Source organism: Rhyacophila brunnea, unplaced genomic scaffold (genome assembly GCF_057557595.1).
Source record: "Rhyacophila brunnea isolate RB1 unplaced genomic scaffold, BYU_Rbru_1.0 scaffold_17, whole genome shotgun sequence".
Lineage (NCBI taxonomy): Eukaryota > Metazoa > Arthropoda > Insecta > Trichoptera > Rhyacophilidae > Rhyacophila > Rhyacophila brunnea.
The window spans coordinates 11,108,127-11,128,127 of record NW_028232827.1 but is presented as its reverse complement, the minus strand read 5'-3'; the positions used below and the strand labels follow the sequence as shown (position 1 = coordinate 11,128,127).

General features: G+C 33.1%; 1 protein-coding gene and 1 long non-coding RNA gene across 2 annotated transcripts; one reads left to right on the top strand and one right to left on the bottom strand.

Annotated features, from left to right (window-relative positions):
- Positions 1-171: 171 nt before the first annotated feature.
- Positions 172-17,018, top strand: LOC147073666 (uncharacterized). The gene is made up of 8 exons (XM_085944549.1): positions 172-459; positions 2,263-2,395; positions 3,632-3,827; positions 3,954-4,106; positions 5,052-5,201; positions 11,331-11,444; positions 13,127-13,372; positions 14,867-17,018. Exons 1-8 carry the CDS (start codon positions 232-234, stop codon positions 15,306-15,308), a joined length of 1,662 nt encoding a protein of 553 aa, XP_085800675.1. The 5' UTR covers positions 172-231; the 3' UTR covers positions 15,309-17,018.
- On the bottom strand, positions 3,368-18,537 carry LOC147073665 (uncharacterized). Its single transcript, XR_015070372.1, has 3 exons — positions 18,388-18,537; positions 5,284-5,437; positions 3,368-3,820 (listed from the first exon to the last, which is right to left on the bottom strand). It is a non-coding gene; the product is annotated as an uncharacterized LOC147073665 (long non-coding RNA).
- Between the last annotated feature and the right edge of the window lie 1,464 nt (positions 18,538-20,001).

Below are 20,001 nucleotides of genomic sequence, written 5' to 3'. Positions count from 1 at the left end.
AAAAACAAACAATTAATTATATCATCATTTTTTTTGGAATTTTCGACTGTAAAATTGGTGCATATTAATAATATAAGTAGTTCATTTTACAAGAATGTTGTATTAAGGATTTTAAAGGGCTAGGTTTGTGTATATTATGTAGCCATATTAATAACGATAAAAAATAAAATTACAAACGTCAAAAATACAAAATAAAATATTCAGTTACCTTAATTTGACACAATATACTTCATGGATTCCTCTAGCGTTCCATTGATAATTTTAGATGGGAGTGAAATTAAACTCGAAAAAACAGATGAAACAAACGTCGAACACGATGTAAAGGATAATACAATATTTAATGGGGGCTGCCGAGGCTGTTTCAGTATTGTTAACCTAAAAAAGATGACTCAGATATACTATCATGAAGGCAAAGAGGAAATTTATGCGAATATGCTGATGGATTGCTTCTCCATGAAGGTCTGTATCGATGTGTATGATGCCTTTCTCGAGTTTATTATGTCTCAGACGTGTCCTGCAATGTTTCGGCCACCCCACAATAAAGAAAATTACCATGTTTAGAAACTTCAACTGAACAATACCTTGCTTTGCTTATCTGACTGTAATATCCAGTTAAATAGCGTATAGTAAATATACAGTACTCCATATTGTCAAAAAATAGTTGAAAAACGTCCCGTAATTCACATTTTTAAATGTAATGATCAAAATAGATGTATACTACACCAATTTATACATTGTAAGACAGTTGACAATTATTATTCTATAATTGTGTTTCATAAAAAGTAAACACGATGATAGAAGAAAACGCAACGATGGCTGGTGGCAGTAAATGGATTTTTCCAAAAACAATCTTGCTTCACTGTCCTAAAACATCCTATTGAAGAATCCCAGAAACAAACGAATGTCAATAGCGCAAGCTCGCATCACGTCATAGGTTTTCATTTGTTACTGCAGTAGGTTGCAGTAGATTCTGCTATCTTTTAGATCTCAATTAGAAGATGGCAATGGATAACTTCCGACAACCGCCATTGTTTCATTTCGTTCTATCACTGATAGCTCGAATTGAATTGTGTTTATTTATTGCTAAGATATATTTTTAATAAACCCACCAATTTGGATAAATTGACATTTTTGTTGATTCGAGTAAGGAATTTTAGTATAGGTACATATCTGTGTAAAATATCAGAAAATTTTCATGAACAGTTTTCTTTTAAATTGTATTCATTTATTATTCTATATAAAACCAAAAAAATAGTTGCCATATGCCGTAAGTATGCCTTCAAGAGAGATATAGAACATTTTGCATATAAGATTTTTACTTGGTCTGCGTCGTATGCTACAAAAATATACAGAAGAAACTATTTACAGCTTCGTCATACATTGCATTATTATACAGTTTTTTGTGCTTCCTGTAAAGTTAGTGAATTGTGGGTTACGACAAAAGTATTTCAGTTTGTCGAACATAATGTTTTTGTAGTAATTTTAATATTACAATTACAATCAAACGCATGAAAAAATTGATCATGCGTCACTAACGAATATGGGAGAAGTTGCAAATTATTTTGCTTGGGAAGTAGCATCCAAACTATTGCAATGATAAGACCTACAGGCGGCCCTCGACTTTCCTACGTTCTACTTTTGTACAATTCCCCATTTCGTGCTTTACGTATAATTAAGGAATAAGGGTATTCTTAAACCATCTTTTGACAAGTTTATAAAGATTGCTAATACGCCTTTTTAACTTTATTATACCCATTGATAAATAAATATTTTAAAGTACACTTTTTGATGTTTTTTTTACATTGCTTCGTACACATTTTCAGGAACCAATTACGTACGAAAGTCAAGGGCCGCCTGTAATTGCGAAGTGAATCAAAAAATAAAAGCCATATCAATAATTAAATATTATTCATATGGAGTATGATTCTCACTTTTATTTCTTCGATATTTTGATGTGATTTTGTTTGCCATTGCTTAAATAAAATTCTTAACATTGGATAAATAAACAAATAAGCCGGCAGTTAAATGTGAAATCTGCCTTATTATAGAGCAGGAGAGCCGAGTTGCAAAATGCCGGACTATTGGACGTGCCGGATTGGTGAACGCCGGATTACCGACCGCCTACTGTATATAAGAAATACTCACAGAAATGTATATATCTTTCGAAAGAATCGTAATATTTTATTATTAAAATGTTTGTTTCGAAATCTTTCTCGAAATCTAAATTTTTTGTATTGTGTTCAAGAATTGGTTCATTTGCAGTTTGATGAAATCCATGGCGAGGACGAGGCCGATCATTGCTATATCTGCGAAGCCTGCGTCAGAAAATTGAGGGATGCAAATGATTTCAAACAACAGTTGGCGTCAGCTCAGGTTGCGTTGAAAAATCTTTTAGGTATGTTGACAATGTCGAGTCATCGATCATTGAAATAAGTGTCGAGAGAATATCTTTATCTCAAGTTAAAAAAGTAAGCTATGTGACCTTACGACCATACGTCCATATGACTATAAAACCAGATATTACACATAAAAGTGACCCGGGCTCAAACCTACAGATTCTCCAAAAAAAAAAAATATTCTGACATAAGTACAGTAAAAACAAAACAATGGTTCGGTTCGTGGATTGTATGTGTACGAATTCGTATACCGTTGTCAGCGCTACGAGCACATCAACTGCCAGGTCATTAGTAACACCAGTATGGCTAAACATCCGCACGACCAACTGAATCATTGTTTTATTTTTACTGTACTTTCCTTATTGATTTTATATAATAATACTCCAACTTTCAAAATTTACATTATTTATCAAAATCTAATGAATTTAATAATTCAGACACTAGAGGAAGACTATAGAAAAAACTATTTTTCTTGTCAATTAATTTATTTTACTGGCCCCAAGGCCTAATTAAATCTTAATTAAAAAAAAATGGTATTTTAAAAAGTAACCAACACCATCTGCAATTTGTATTTTTTTTTTTTTTGACCATGTCCGATCCTAATAAGATCATATTATGGTCTTATTATTAACAGATTTTGTTTTTACGAGAAATGGATGTCAACCACTTGCTCAACCTATTAAGTCCATACTCTGACTTATACACAAATTGAAAAACAGTTATGTGTACTTGCCAGACCCAGTTCGAACCTGGGACCCACGTCACTATAGACTGACGCTTAAGCCGCGCGACCGTCGTGAGTGTATTCCTAGTTCAATGAAAACACATAAGTGTGACTGACAAAGTCTAGTATGCACTGTCATGTACATGTGTCATCACTTATGTCAGATCTCCACAGCATAACTTCATCCTTCCCCAATGGTATACCATCATCCTTCATTACGTAATAGGATCTAGTAAAAGCAATAATTAAATATTCAAACTATCGGGTATAGCCCAAAATGTAAGTATTTTATTTTACACAAGATATTCAATCAAAATGCAAAACATGGGAATGAAATTGGTCACTCCAATAAATGTGTGACGACTTATAAATTTAAATTTCACACGGTTACATTTAAAATATTATACGGAGCGCAGTGCACTTGAATGGTGTTGGAGCAGCCACCACTAGTTAAATTGTATGTATTAAATATTCCTTTAGCTTTACACTTTCTTTTGTAAATTGGTGCTAGATGTAAAACCGCTTATAAACTTTGCGGATGAAGATGGGACCCTGGACGCTGAAGAAGCAATTTGTGATGATGCTTTGCACGAAGAGGTTGACGACAAGCCGGAAGTGTGGATGTCACCTGAAGTTGCCATCAAAAGGATTACCAAAAAGGCGATCAAAGTAACTGCCAACAAACGGTCACACCATCGTACTAAAAGGTAAATAAAACATTTTATTACGAGCATTGATGCTTCTAAAGTTTTTTCAAGACATGAGAATAATGATATAAAGAAGAGAAGATTGTGAATAGATATTTATTCTCATCGTCAGTTATTCAATTTCAGTCGAAGTCATCTGGTAAAACTAAATGATGCGGTTGCCGCTGTTGGTGCTGTTGGCACTCTGGATTTGCCAAGACCATTGATAAGACGTCAAAAGCCGAAAAACCGCACGTGGAAAATGCCTACTAAATATGAAGATATAGAATTGCTATGCGAGTGAGTTGTCATTTCTGGAACATCCAAGTATTCTTTTAACTATCCCCAGCAATGCATCGATAAATATTTAATATTGTTTTAAAATATAGTACTCTCATCTATATCTATAAACATTTCCTGTATGATGTGATTATGTAATGGTATTTTACAGCACACTTAACATCCATAATTGTTCTAAATAAATTTTCACAACAGTTGTCACGATATCTTATAATCTTACGCACAGTTAGCATAACAATAAAGTAAAGACATTGTGTGCATAGTGTGACAGCGTGAAAAGGTGCCTTTTCTCAAACATACTCAGGGAGTTGGTCATTCGGAATTTTGTCACTGTTTTCAAGTAATCACTCTACGTAGAAATTCACTTCACCTCCTCAACCTAGCTAACACGCTTTGCTTAGCTTCTCATGACATTTTTCTATTTTTACGGTACGCATTTAGATAATCAGAAGAATGTTACCAATGGTTAAATTACATGACTCCAACCGACCATCTGGCCCGATGGAGACATATCACATTTTAATCTTTTCATCGAGTCGTGAGCCAAATAGAAAAAATTCCATTGTTGCCTGACCCAACTCAGGGGTAAAGGTTTATTACCTACCTCAAAGATTATGAAGAAAATGTTAAGTTCCACCTCCTGTTCCGTCTATTAATGCTGTCATGTTGATGTATGATTTCATATTAGTCTTTGCCAGATTTATGTATTTGTATATAACAGTGGCGAGGGATGGGTGTAGGCTGTTACGATTCGACATAAATAGTGCACACTAAATTATGTCAGTCATATTTATTTGTTTTCATTGAACTTAGAATACAATTTGCAGATGGTGTTAGTTAGCTCCACAGCCTACCTCTACCCTTTATCACTGGCCTACGAAATCATGTCATATTATTAGGCGTTTTTTTATTAAAATTATTGTTCACACAATTGTAAATTTTCAGACAGCGTCGCGTCGATGAATCGTTACACACAATGAACGGTTTGAATTTACCGAAACAGTTGGTAAAACGATTGGTAAAACGACACCCTCCGAAAAGAAGTGCGGAGGACGCTTTACCGTTTGAACCAGATGAGATAGAGTTTCAATTAAAGTGAGTAGTCATTTGATTCAGTTTTTTTTTTGTAAAGTAACATTTATTTTCTTAGGTTAAGTGATAAAAGAAATCAATCTACCGAGCCGTACTCTTTGATGAACAGTGTAACATCTTGGATTCTGACCGCTGGTTTCCATGGGGCGACATCTTCTTGTACAATTTCTCTCCAATTTCTCCATATTGTTGGATCCCAATATACTCAACCACGTCCATAACAGAATGTGCGTATATCACTATAAATTGGAAATTAATATTCAGTGGCCAAATCGGCTGCTTAGTGACTACTGTACGACAACATTATTTAGGCGACAACAGGAAGTCGCCCTTGTCGCGCATAGAATATTTCTCAGTGTTGTCATTTTTTGAGAAAACAAATCCCGCGAAATTAGGTTTTTAATTTATATCAATCAGTAAGTTCTCAGTAAGTAATTAATTTAGGAGTCCAATTATTGTTCGATAAGTATCAATAGAAAAATTATTTTAAATAATTTCACCTCTTAATTATTACTATTATATTAGGATAATTAATACAGCGTAATTATTGAATTTGGAAGGAAATATATCATTGAACCCACATTAACTGATAATATTGCTGCAGGTATTTATTAATTAAATAATTAGGAGAACACAAATTATGACTAAATAAGTAGAAGTGAAAGATATAACATATTTATTATTATTTTGATGACTCAATCACATTTTTTTATAATTTAAAAATGATGTCTTTTATATTGTATTTTTAGTAAAATTGTTGTCGAAACACATACCTACTGTGAAAATAATTTTCTATAAATTAAATTAAGTATATCCACCTAACATTATAAATTTTAAAACAATATGTACCTACTTATCGGTTTAAAAATACAAGGACAATTAATTAACTAACCGTAAATACAAATAAGATTAAAATAATTGATAACATCATAAGGTCATCAACACAACTTTTAAAAGTACATTTTCAAGGACACGACATTAAAAATTGATTAAACCAATCATCATGTGAGGTATTCTACACCAGACATATTGGTTTCATCATCACTTGATACTAATTCACTTTCACTACTGCTGTCAAAATCGACACTAAAAACTAAACTTTGGTCACTCATAGTCTCGCAACATCTATCTTTTACCATATAATCCTCTTCCAAATGTATTGTGTGTTCACATTGTTTTTTCCAATCGTCCGGTGTTATCGTTCCAAAAGCATCTTCTGTTAGCCTCTGCGTGTCAGCTGTTCGGCAATCAACATTATTACTTGCAATTCTTCTTTTCACAAGTGACCAGATAAATTCTATTCGGTTAAGATCACAGGGGTATGGTGGTAGACGAACTACTGTTGAGCCTTTTTCTTTAATCAGCTCGTCGAATAAATACTTTGGTGGTGGTTTATTTCTATCAATTATTTCTTTTAATTTGGTTTTAACCATATTTTCTTCGAATATAATATTATTGTCTTTCAGCCATTCTTGCATAACGCTTTTTTTATTGGCCATAGTTGGCGGTTTATTTATTTTAATGCTATGGTAAGGGGAAATATCCATAACTATTATAGAATTTGTGGGAATGTTCTCCACGCAACTATGTCGTGTCTCTCTATGATAACATTTCTTTTAGAAAGGCTTTTTTTTAATTTAAACCCTAGCTTATGTAACCATCGCTGTAAAAATTCTTTGCTTCCTTGAAAATCTATGCACTCTCCTAAGGAAACCAGTAAGTTTTGCAGCGTCGGAACTTGTTTGTGGACAGTATAAAACTCCTGCACTTTTTGACGTATGGTACATAAGTCCATACTGTCCAATGCAATCTTATTTTTTCCAGGCGTTACGATTTTTGAAGAGGAGGCACTCGCTGTAGTCATTTCTTTCATGATTCTAGAAACTGTCCTTGGGATATTCCTGTAAATTAATGATACACTACGTATAAGTATCTACATAATTTTAAGCATTTTTGTAAATTTTACATCTCCGTAATAATTGATTTAATGACAATAATGTTTATTCTTGAAAATATTCTTCTTGCCAATTTATTATTACACTGCCAGTGTACTTAAATGATCATTTATACTTAATTATTTATTATACGTCAAAAATATTAATAAAATAGATTACAATACACACAACTATATAATATACACACATAATTCCCAGTTTTTGGTTAAATATTTCTGGTATTACAACACTGAATTTTGACATACCTGACAATGACAGCAACCCGTGATATGGTATTGTATAGGCTCGCCTTTTAATTGCGACTCTTTTTCTTCTTCACAATAAATCAAAAGTTTACTAATAATAATTCGAACGTGACTTCGTATGTTTTAGACATCTTTTGAATATAAAAAGCTTCAAATTACGTAAATTGATAGATGCGTCCAATACGGCTGTCAAAAATGTAATGAATAATTTGGGGGCGTTCCTTATTTGAAACCGGAAGTTCGATTAGCTGATGGTAGTTCACAGTTTTGCCACATAACCAAGATGAAGTTGCCGGACAATAGCAACACTATTAAATAGTGGCTAGATTGAGAAACGCTTGTCAAAGTAAACAGGTATATAATATCCCACACAGATTTCATTTTATCTTGGGTACAAGACACTACTGTATTTCCTAGATTTCTGTATATGAAATACTCGACTATTGTGATAGATGCTACTTGTGTTTTTCAATTCTGCCACTATTTAGTAATGGTGTCTCTTATCGTCGCTGTATATTAAATATCTCCTATGTGGTTTGAGTCATATTTGGAGATAATCGAAAAAAACTGTTTTAAAAAATTAACATTTTTTGTAGATCCTAATCATAAATTAAAATTGGTTAATCATATTATTTTTGTATAATATATCTATTATTTAATAGAAAAATTGTAGCTTTTTCTATGTTTTTATCACATTGTATTAATTTAATATCAATTTTATTTGCAATCACCACATAGGAGGTATTTAATATACAGTGATGATAATACAGATAGTATAGAAAAAAAATGCTCTTCACATGGTATTAACAACTCATTTTTGTCAAAATCACCACATAGGAGGTATTTAATATACAGCGACTTTATATATATAAGCATGACTAAGCATCTGGCCCTTGGCTTAGTTAGGTAAATTTAATCTGCATCTGGCCCCATAATATTTTTTCATTATTGAAGGTTGATAGGTGTTGAAGAAATATGGGAAGAAGAATAAATAGTAACACTTTACGGTCCGGGAACGCCACATTGGCGTCCTTATCGAGCCGAACGTTACGATCCGGGGACGCCAACGTGGTGTTTTGACTTATGCATATCTTTACTGTGAAAAATAAATATGAAATTTTATATTTGGTTGCAAGATCTATCGACAGATGGTTGAATGACATGTGCAAGAAGTAAAATCACGATGGAAAAAAAAATATTTCGGGGTTTTTACAGAGATGGCGGACGTAATACCATTCAGTATTTTTTTGTACCTATACCATTTTTTTAATTAGTTACAAGCCCGTTTTTAGGCGGGTGAATCACGAGACATAAACAAAAAAGGTAATAAACACTCAATGTTAAATTCCAGTGTCGTCACTTCAACTTCGAAATTTAATTGTCGACTCTTTTCAGTGGCAGTCAACCATTTATGAACCTGCATTCTTTTTTTAAAAAATGAACGCGATTTTTAGCTATGAAATTGCGTGCTATTTGATTGTTTGTCTTTAATGGTTTACTACCCATGAAACGTCCACCATGCTTCATCATCCATGATAGAAATTTTAACTTGAAAATGAGAACAGTTATAAATGTGAACTTGTATCGCGATGTCATTTTCGTTCGCTTTTTTCGGGAGATTATTGCTTGTGTAACTGCATAAATAATAGCTATTATTATTTATATTTGTTGCACTAATTTCATTGAAAAAATAATTAACCTAAGTATATTTTAGCTAGGATATATATTTTTTATTAGTTTTATCTCCAAAATAACTTTTTAAAATGGAGGACCAATCGTTTTTAGAGGAAAACTATGCGGATTGTATGTCAGATATTCCCAGTGACTGTGAAGATATCGGAGATTTTAGTGATATTGAAACAGACTCATTTGCTCCTTTGAGAACACGCCCACGTACAACATATTTCGCGAGTGATTCTGAGGATTCAGAAACTGAGGCCGACAATGATGGAACGATGATGATCCGCCGAGAGAGAACAAGCCATTTGAAGGATTATCAGGAGTAACATTTGACACTGATAATTTAAGTCCAGAAGCTAAATCTAAAAAATGAGTGGACATAACCATGTCGGAGTTTAAAAAAGTGGTTCGGTTTGGTGATAATAATGGGCATTGTCAGAAAAGCGACTCAGCTTTATTGGTCGACAAATCCAATTATTCCATGTAAGCGGTTTTTCAAATATTGCGTTATTTACATTTCACTAATAATGAAAAATGAAATTTCACGATTTTTTGTTGAACATAAAGTTTTGATCGAGGATATACAGACATCTGAATCAATTGATGTTGCGGAAACGCATGCACCTTCTACATCTTCTGATACAGATTCAACCCATAAAACCAGTTCACCTACTTCATTACAAAGACTCTCTGGCAGTATAAAACAACATCAAATATCTCCGAAATTTTCAGTCACAATCAAATATTTCCGGGGATTTCCGCAACTAATAAATGTTTAAGAAGAAAGTGTAAAGTGTGTTCCTCACATAAACTTCGAAAAGAACCTATTTACATGTCCAAAGAGTGTAAAGTACCTCTACATCTACATATTGGTAATTGCTTTTTTTCGTATCATTTAAAAAAGTGTATTAGTTGTTAGTTCATTTACATTCATAGTTTTATAAACTATTTCAAATAATTTCAGTTTTAGTGTTTAATTTGTTTTAAATCTACTCGTACACTATATTATTATGTGCCAATAATTATTTCATCCCTAGCCAGTTATCTAAAGGTATTATCCATAAGATTGAGTGTTGATTCAAATATTTTTGTGGAATATGGATGTTTGTTTTACAATTTATTGCTCTTAGATTTTGTTATATGATTTTTTTACGCACGCCTCTGCACTGTTATTGGATTGTCTCGATTCCTACAAAAATACCAAATTGTAATAAGCGGTGGGAATGTATATGCATGCATTTTATTTAATTGAATTTACGCGAAAATATGCACGCCACTGCACTGCCTCTATCGGCTAGCTCAGCCATAAAACTCATAAAACCAATAAATCAGTAAATAAGTGTTCGTTCGGGAATGAATGTGCATTTATTTTTAAACACTCACAGTTTGTGTGAAGTCTTTGTTATTTTATTATATTTGATAATCAGAGATATGAGTAGTCGCGCTAAAAATGAATTGATACGTATTCTATAGCGGTGTGAAACATTTTATATTTGAATATTTTATTACATTTTTTAATTAAAAAATAATATATTGTGATTGCTTTATATCAATAGGCTGTTTCCTTTACATTATATTTAACAAATTGAACTAATCTAATAACATATAATAAACAATTTACGAAAATTTACAAATTATATACTTTACCTTTATGGAACGCGGGCCAGAGGTTGACAAGTGTTGAATAAATGACACAATTTGATGCATTGATATATTTTAAGTATTTTCTGAAAATTTTATTGAAATATATCAATAGGTTCAAAAGTTATATCATTTTTAACTTCGTGATCGAAATTTGTTGATTTTCATTTAAAAATACCGGATGTTGGTGTAGGTACGTCGCGAAAATTCGCGGACCGTATAGTGTTAAGATAAATGTGAATCTAAAAAGAGGTGACCAAGACTAAACGTTAACAGAATGTTACTTAATATAAAATATATTTAATTCCACAGGTCAGTTTATTAGTAATGTACCAGTAATGTACTGAACTAGACAAACTAGATATTAGACTGAGCTGAACTATGATAACTAAAGGCCAAGCAATCCTTTATTTAGCTGAGCAGTCACCTCCTTTTCTGCTTCTCGTGTGAAAACATTGCTACTCTCGGTAGTGGGGACCCCTGGGTGGTACTGTGTGCGATGTTTAAATCAGTGAGTGTAAAAGTATTTGAATGCCCACACACTGCGTTATACTTTATCATTTTGTGTTGACAACTGAAATACTTAGCGACTTTAATTTCATAATTTTTAGCGAGTATGACAACGAGTATAATGCAGCCAACAGCAGTTCAAATTCAGGAAGAAAAGCGCTGAAATATGCTGAATGTCTACCCTTTGAATTGAATGAATCGGAATTACAATGCAGGTGGGTCAACGTTACCATCAGTAGTGTAGTGCTAAATAAGATAGCATGTTCCGGGGATCAAAGTTTTTAAATATCCTAATTTCGTGTAACCGTATTTAAGATTGTACCTAAAAAAGTAACTCACTTGTTTACAATAATAATATTGTGACTCTAGGAAATCTCACTCGATTGTCTGCTGTGTTTATTAAATTGACCTGAAGTCATTAGTTCAGGGTTTCCCAAACTATGTACCGCTGAACACTGGTGTTCCGCAAATTTTCAGAAGAGTATCCCAGTGTGCCAAAACAAACTACATATTATTGTTTTGCTTCCGTTTACTACGACATATTTATGCGAAGTAGGATTTTCTTATTATACTGCAATGAAGTTCAGGGGCAGTCTCGAAACCACACTAGATATAAGAACTAAACTTTCTAATATTGTGTCTGATATCAAGAAGATTTGCAATTCAAGGACCCAAAATCATCGAACTCATTAAAAACTTCATTCACTTATATTATGTATCATAGTGGAGGTTTGTAATAACAGATTTCTGTCTTTACAAGAAATGGATGTCAGCCACTTGCTCAACCTATTAGGTCCATACTCTGACTCAAACACGAATTGAAAAACAATGTGTATTTGCCAAACCCAGGACCATCGTGGGCGTCTAATTAATAATTATTGCTTTTTCTCAATTTTTTAAGTTTATTGATTATATATTATTTACCTACCCTACAAAATAAACAAAGTGTTCTGTTAAAATTTCTGGATTTGCGAAGTGTTCCATCGCAGTAAAAGTTTGGGTATTTTGGGTTTACAGTATATGAGGGCGTTGGTATCAAAACTCATAATCTCCAGCATATACCAAAAATGAGTTATGAATGCAGCATTTTTCTCCGTGCTCATACCTACCATTCAAAGTATAAATTATTCTTCTAAGCTGACAATCTCCCATACAAAGTGAATGTGAAATCTGTATTTATTTTCAAAACTTATATTCTCCAATGCCCTATGATTTTCTAAACTAAGAATCTCCATTCCAGCCAATGAGAAGGCAGCATTGAACTGTCATGGTCGAAAGTATTTGTTTATCTATCAAAGTGTAAGCATCTGTTCCTCAGTTTTATTCAAGTTTTACTTAATTAATATAATTAATAAAATAAGTATAATTAATTATAATTATAATATAATTAATAAAATATAACTAATAATATCCTTATGGCGTATTTTCTAAACTAATAATCTCCATAGACTCACATCAAAACTAAGAATCTCCAAGTTTAAATTGAAGATATCTTGAATGTTTGATGAAAAATAACATCTGTATTTACTACAGGCAATTTCTTTTGCGATCCTCCATCTAATAAAACTATAATCAAACTGTTTATTCGTAACTGTAGCATGAAAACAGTTTTTTTCGGTTTGCCAAAAACACACATTGATGGAGATTCTGAGTTATGATACTAAGCCCCTCATATAATGTAATGCTCTCTCTCTTAGGTTTTGGCCGTATTTGTTGCAGGCCTCCATTACATTAAAAAAATCATCTATTTCATTTAGACAGTGAGCTGCAATAAGTCACATGACTGGTTAATCATCACTTATATAGAATCTATCGCGTTCAAATCCCAGTTCATTAGTTTTTTAAAACACATTCTCGATATATCTACTATGTAGTGTTGTTTGTTTTGTGCACGTAGGATATGCAGCGAAGTATTTGTGGCACACCGCAATCTAAAGATGCACATGTCGGTTCATTTCGCAAACCACGTGTGTGAGATCTGCGGTTACTTGTCGCTGACGAAAAGGAAAGCGGAATCCCACGCGGGAACGCACCGCCTTCCCACTTTTGCCTGCCCCATTTGCCCCGACAAGATGTACAAGGATAGCGGGGCCCTGCGCAGTCATACCAGGACCAAGCATCTCGGCATAATCAATAAATACAAGTGAGTGCTTTGGCTATCTCCGTACGGTGTCTTTTAGTTACTGGCATATACGTAAACGGGTACCAGCGGCGAAGGTTAGCAGTATGCTGTTAAAATCTGATATAAATAGTGGTAATAAGTATTTGTTTTCATTAAACTGAGGCTACAATGAAAATACAGCATTGGTTAGTTTTTAAAAATCAATTAAACCCTGCCTGAGCCAAACCATAATAGTTTTGGTATGCTATGGGCGATCTGACAAAAGTGCACAATTTTTCAGTCATACTTGTTTGTTTTCGTTGAATTAAAAATAGATTTTACAGAGTGTTGATTAGTTTTTTTAAATTCATTAACCCCTGTCTGGACAAAACTATAATCGTTAAAAAATATTCTTCTCTCTATAAAATACCTAAAACTATGTGTATATGTGTAACATTCTCTGCATATTGTAGTCTTAGTTCAATAAAAACAAATACGTATGACTGACAAAGTTTAATACGCACTATTTATGTCGGATCTTTACAGCCTACCTCCACCCTTCACCACTGGTGGGTACAACAGGTCGCAGCCAGTGTTCGCTGCTAACATCAATTTTAATATTCTGGACATTGCCACATTGAAACATGAAGGCTACAAACAAACTATCTATGTACATTAAAGCATCAAATATATTATGGTACACGTCGCATACTATCACGTGAAGTCACAGTGAGCTGCCGCTACGGGAAAACAATATGTAATGTCGTTTTCTTGGTGTTTAAAATGTTATCAGACTGATGCTCCCATCCCGTAGCATATTTTGAACCTTTAAATAAACATTGTCAGTTAGCGAAATCTGCTGACATCACCAGAACAACAATGAGGTCACTTCACGCGTACCGCACTGCATCGACACCCGCATGACTCAATGAACGTTTTTATCGTTTTCCACATGCCTATACATTTTCGACTCATGTCAAAATCGCGTGTTATTTGTTTTTAGTGGTTATCTATTATCTATGGTCTGCAGGTTGGGTTTTGTTCAAAATATTATCTATGGATGCAATATACCAAGTAATTTTAACGAACGCACATAATGTAAAAACTGTTAAAATTAATTGAAGTTAGCATGAATAATGAATAATAATTCAAAATACTAATACATTAGAGTTGGCACTCTCCATCACTGAATTTACAGAGATAGTGATCGTTCAAAATATTCTACAAAATGTTGAAACCATAGACTAAATTTGACAACGCGACGTGCATCATAATGTAATTCAGGCATAATTGACAATGTCTGTCCTGTCACAGGTAGTTAAGCTACATTTGCATTATAATCAATTATTCGGGCTCCACTTGCAAAAATTTGTCTACATAAATATTACAGAATTTTTTAGAAAGTCGTATGCGATAACAGATTTTTAGTATTATTACACCCACCAAATTTTTTAGCTTATCACATTCTAGATAAGGTTTTCTTCAATGTCTTTGGGTACTTCCAAAGATTTCATGATGATTTGTTTCTGCTTGCAGATGTCCATTTTGTGATGAGCGTTTCAAAAACTTCAACGTGCGCCGCAAGCATCTGGTGGAGAAGCACAATGACAAGGACAGAAAGTACGAGTGCAAACTGTGTGACAAAACATTCCTTCTCGGAGGTACGCTTTCAAAGCACGTGCGCAGTGTGCACCTCAATGAGCGAACCGTAAACTGCAATATTTGCAACCGGCAGTTCTTCACCAAGCTTCAAAAGATAAACCACATGCTCTCACACTCAGCAGACCGGAACTTCCCCTGCAAGTATTGCCAGAAATGCTTCAAACGGAAGTCGGCGCTCACACAGCACATCAAGATCCACACAGGGGAGAAAAAGCATGTGTGTAATGTGTGCGGGAGGGCCTTCACTCAGGGCTGCACGCTGCGTGGCCACATGCGGGTGCACGAACGCGAGGCACAAATTAAAACACAAGTCTGAAAGTCATCTGGAATGCGCTTACTATATTTTGATACTTCAAGCCTCTACAATCTGATTTGGTCAGCCTGACCAGAATAAAGTTGCTTACAGACAGTTTGACTTAGCATTTGTTTTTGTCAGGATTTTCGATGGCATCATGACTATCTAGGTTGAACCAACTGCCAATGCTACTTTCTGATTTGATCAGGCTGTCAGGCATTTGATGGCGCGGCCACCTGAGATCACCTTACACCCCCACAAGAATTATATCAGAACAAATGCCTACACATGTCCTGATATTATGTCTAATTTAACCAAATCAGAGCATGTCTAAAAACCTATTCCATTTTTCACCTGACCCTTTCAAGAGGTAAATAAATAATGTGACACGCTTTTTTAAAGGATTGATCACTTGACCTTTACCCATGGATGGGGAGACAGAATGGAGGAGAGAATATCACAACGAGAGAATATCATGGAGCTGATTATAGTTGAAGAATTCATGTAAAATATGGTCAAATCGTGAAAAAATTATTTTCTACCATAATTTGGAATATTTTATGGTACTTGTATGATAGCCCGGCGCCACGCTCCTAGTTTCAAAAGCTCCTAAAACGGTTTTAGAAAAGTTTTGAGTTAGATATGTATTTAGATGGATATTTTTGTTACCTATATTATGGCCAAAGATTGAACTTTATAAAACGCCAAAAACCGTTAATACGTATGATCGAAAATTAGGGTAGATTTCAAAACCCGCTAAAATGGGTGGGTGTGCTTTTCAAATACCCCTAAAATGGAAAGCAAAAATACTCTTTAGAATGTAATGAATTAAAAAATAAATACATAAAGTTCACAGATTTAATAGATATGATTTTTTCTCATTTTTCTCAAAACTACCTAAAATCATTTTTCTCAGAACTACCTAAAATCGTTTTAGGGCCTTTTGAAGCTAGGCGCTTCATATATTATAAATTATGAGAATTATGTCGAGATGCGTCACAACAACTCAACAACAACTGAAGTGGGATGTAAGATCATGTTAATGCGCGTGTTTGAAGATGTACCTACCGAACTGAAAAAACTGATATTTTTTTTTGGCTTGGTTTCGGTTTTTGTTCCGAGAAAAATAGCGGTTTTTCCAGTTTTCTGTTCAGTTCCGGTTCGATGCCCTGATAATTTTTATGTTTTTAAGTTGCAAATAATAGTTTTTATCAATAATTTTGTTTATTTAAAACGGTACCATAAGACAATATCAGATTTGGAACTATGGGATGCGAATTTGTGATATTTTGTCCCCCTTATTTCTATAATATTATGCCTTGAAATTGTTTTATAAATATACATCAAATAAAAAAGTATGTCAGTTGAGAGAGCCAGGTTGCCAAGGAGTTGATGAATAATGATAATGATGATGAAACAAATAAAATTGTTTATAACTGATTTTTTATTTTTTCTTGTTATATTGAATAATATGTCACATGAAATACCTGATGAAAATTGATTTCGATCTATAACATAACTGATAAAAATCTCATGTACTTATGTATTTCTTAGAAATATGAAATCAATGATTAAATTTTCATCAGGTATCTTTGAGACAATTTATTTACGACGTTACGAGTATTCAATAAAAATTTACATGTTTCGATATTGAGGAGTAATATCTCCCTCCAATTAAGTAACAAGATATAAATGAATTTATTAAAAAATAAAACCAGTTTAATTAACCACAAAATCTGTATTTTGTAGTGTCCCCATTAAAAAAATAATGAAACAAATTTTTGAAAAGACTCCAGGTTTAATTATACCAACAGACTCGTAGATCCAACTAGATTCAACCATCGTCATAAGCAATCGTCGACTTAAAATAGCAATTACACGGAACGATTCAGCTACCAACTCAATCATGTTGGCGCTTGATTTGATCGGTTGATAATACGCTCATTTGCTACTATGAACAATAAGTAAAATAACAAATGAAATTTAGACAAGTAATGAGATATTGATTGTATTTACTAGGTTATTATTATTGTCTGTTAAATGAGGCGTCTATTTCCAATACCCGCCAAATCCACAAACAAGCAATTTTGGCAAATGGATATTTTCTGTATAAAGAAATTACATGCTTAAATTTAACAAATAAAAATGCATGTATGTTAAAAAGTATGAATCTTTATGAATAAACAATAAATTGCCGAAATATTTTTGTTTTATGGTATAAAAAATGCAAAACCCGTTTGGAGCTAGCGTAGTTTGATTGTTATCACAGGATTTGGCGGAGTTAGTAAGTAATCTCTGTTGGATTTGGCGTCGTTCGATGGTAACAAATTAACATTTGTTTCAGCATGATACAGGGATACCAGCAATAGTTATGCAAATGCAAGTTTTAGTTGTAAATATTTTTATTGAATAAAATTGATTATATAATAAATAATGACATAAAATAATAATAACTATAGAGTAGAGCTATAGCTACAGGGGTTCTCAACTGGAAGACAAGTAAATTGTTTCCGCCTTTTTGAAAATGTATACAAAATAACAGTTGATTCGAAAAAAAACAGGTTTTCACAAAAATAAAAAAACAGACTAATTAGATTTCTTATCATATTTCTTTGCGCACACGAATGTGTCCACTGCCGTTGTTGCGCGCGTGATCAATTCCGAGAAATCTCTGGTATAAACAATACTAGCATGCAGGTAGAATATTTAGTAGGTATCTAATATTAATTTATAGGTGCATATTATTTTAAAAGCGTACATTATTTAAAAAAAAATGCAATATTAAGTAGGTACCTAGTAGGTAATTTTCAAAGAGATAGTTAGGTACATTAATTATACGCCATTCTACTTTAAACTTTAAGCTATTTGATGTTTACACATTTACAGGTTTATTGTTTAAACTTTTTATCTGCATGGGTTCCACAAATAGGTATTTGTCTAAAGTGAAAATCTGCATAGGTATATTTTTTCATTATGTAATTAATTCGATATCCAGTCACTAATAATAAAAAATACCTACGTACCTGCATATTACGTTTTGTAGGTATTGGTTTAAATTTTAAATGCATAGCAAAAAAGAATTTGAAATAAAGATACCTACCATTAAAAATACTGTTTGACTGTGTTACACATTAAAATGATCAACAAAACATAATAAAAATGTCAAGGAAAGCAGGCAGTCGCAATAAACAATGATTTCTTTATCACCAACCAATTATTAACAATCAATATTGCTCCGCAACTGTTTATTGCCATCCTAGAATCAATAATGAGGAAACTGGACTGGAAAAAATATGGAATAAATATCGATGGCAAATACCTTAGTCACCTCCGTTTTGCCGATGATCTGGTTCTGTTATCAGAAACAGGCACACAACTACAACTTATGATTAGGGATCCCGAGCTATTTTCGATACCTAGGAATCCCGGGATTGATAAACATAATTTCGGGATTGATTTTTTTATCAATTTTTATGGAAAATAAAATAAAAACGAAAATAAAACAGAAAAAAATACTTTTAATAAAAAATAACTACATTAGAAATAAACTGAGTTTGAATGAAGTTTGATTTATACCCATGTGTAGGTTGCCGATTCATTTTATTTTTTAAAAAACCTACACATTTTCAACATGTGACAAGGCGTACTATAATTTTTGCTAAAATACTATAATTTCTTGGGGGAATGGGACGATTTGGCACCACGAACTGGCCTCCGGTAATTGGCCGCCAGTACAATTGGACGCCGGCCCAATTGGCCTCCGGGACGATCGGACGCCGGTACAATCGGGCGCCAGCCCAACTGGCCGCCGGGAGATTGGACGCCGCACGGCTGAATAAAATGCGCAAAGGAAAAGACCTACGTAACGACTTGGTAGAGAAAGTAGACGCGACACTTTAATATGCTTCTATCTACTTAGTGGTTGTACCTAATATATTTTGCGCTTAACGTATTTTTATTATGATTGATAATAATTATTACTTATGCTTTATGCTGTTTATAAAAAGAAAAGAATTCTTTCCTCGTCAGAACTTGAAGATGTGCATAATTAAGTGGTTTATTGTGTATACCTACCTATTCATATGAAAAAAAAAATATTAATAATGAATTGGTTAGTTAAAATAATATCTTTCGGCGTTTTTTCGATTTCATGTTATTATAATTGAATTTTATATGTGTACATAATCCGTAAATAAGTATTTTGAAGATTATGAAATTACAAACAATGTAATTAGGTAAACCACTTGAAAGATACCCACATACCTAATTTTTATATTATATTATTGTTTGAAATGTGTTGGTCAATCGATCTTTAATAATTAGGTGCAATTTATATTAATCAAGCCGTATACGTAATAAATAAAATAAATCTATAATAATTAGCAAACCATACCGTATTCAGTACCTACTTTATTATATATTATGTTGACAAAGCGGATTTGTATGTAGGTGTATATTATTATTAATACACCATCGTTTGAAATAGGTAGTAGGTATCTTCGACTTAAAATTGCTTATTCCATTTTTATTACTAAACGTATTTTATAAAAAACGCGCTAACTCACATTAGATGAATTTTAAGAAAAGTTGACTTAAAAAATTCAGCATGGTGCATAGGTAAATGAATATTTTTTCATAGTGTGGTATAATTTTTTTCATTATTTTAAAAATAACTGAAGTAGAGTGAAGTAGATATTAACGCATTCGCTGCTGA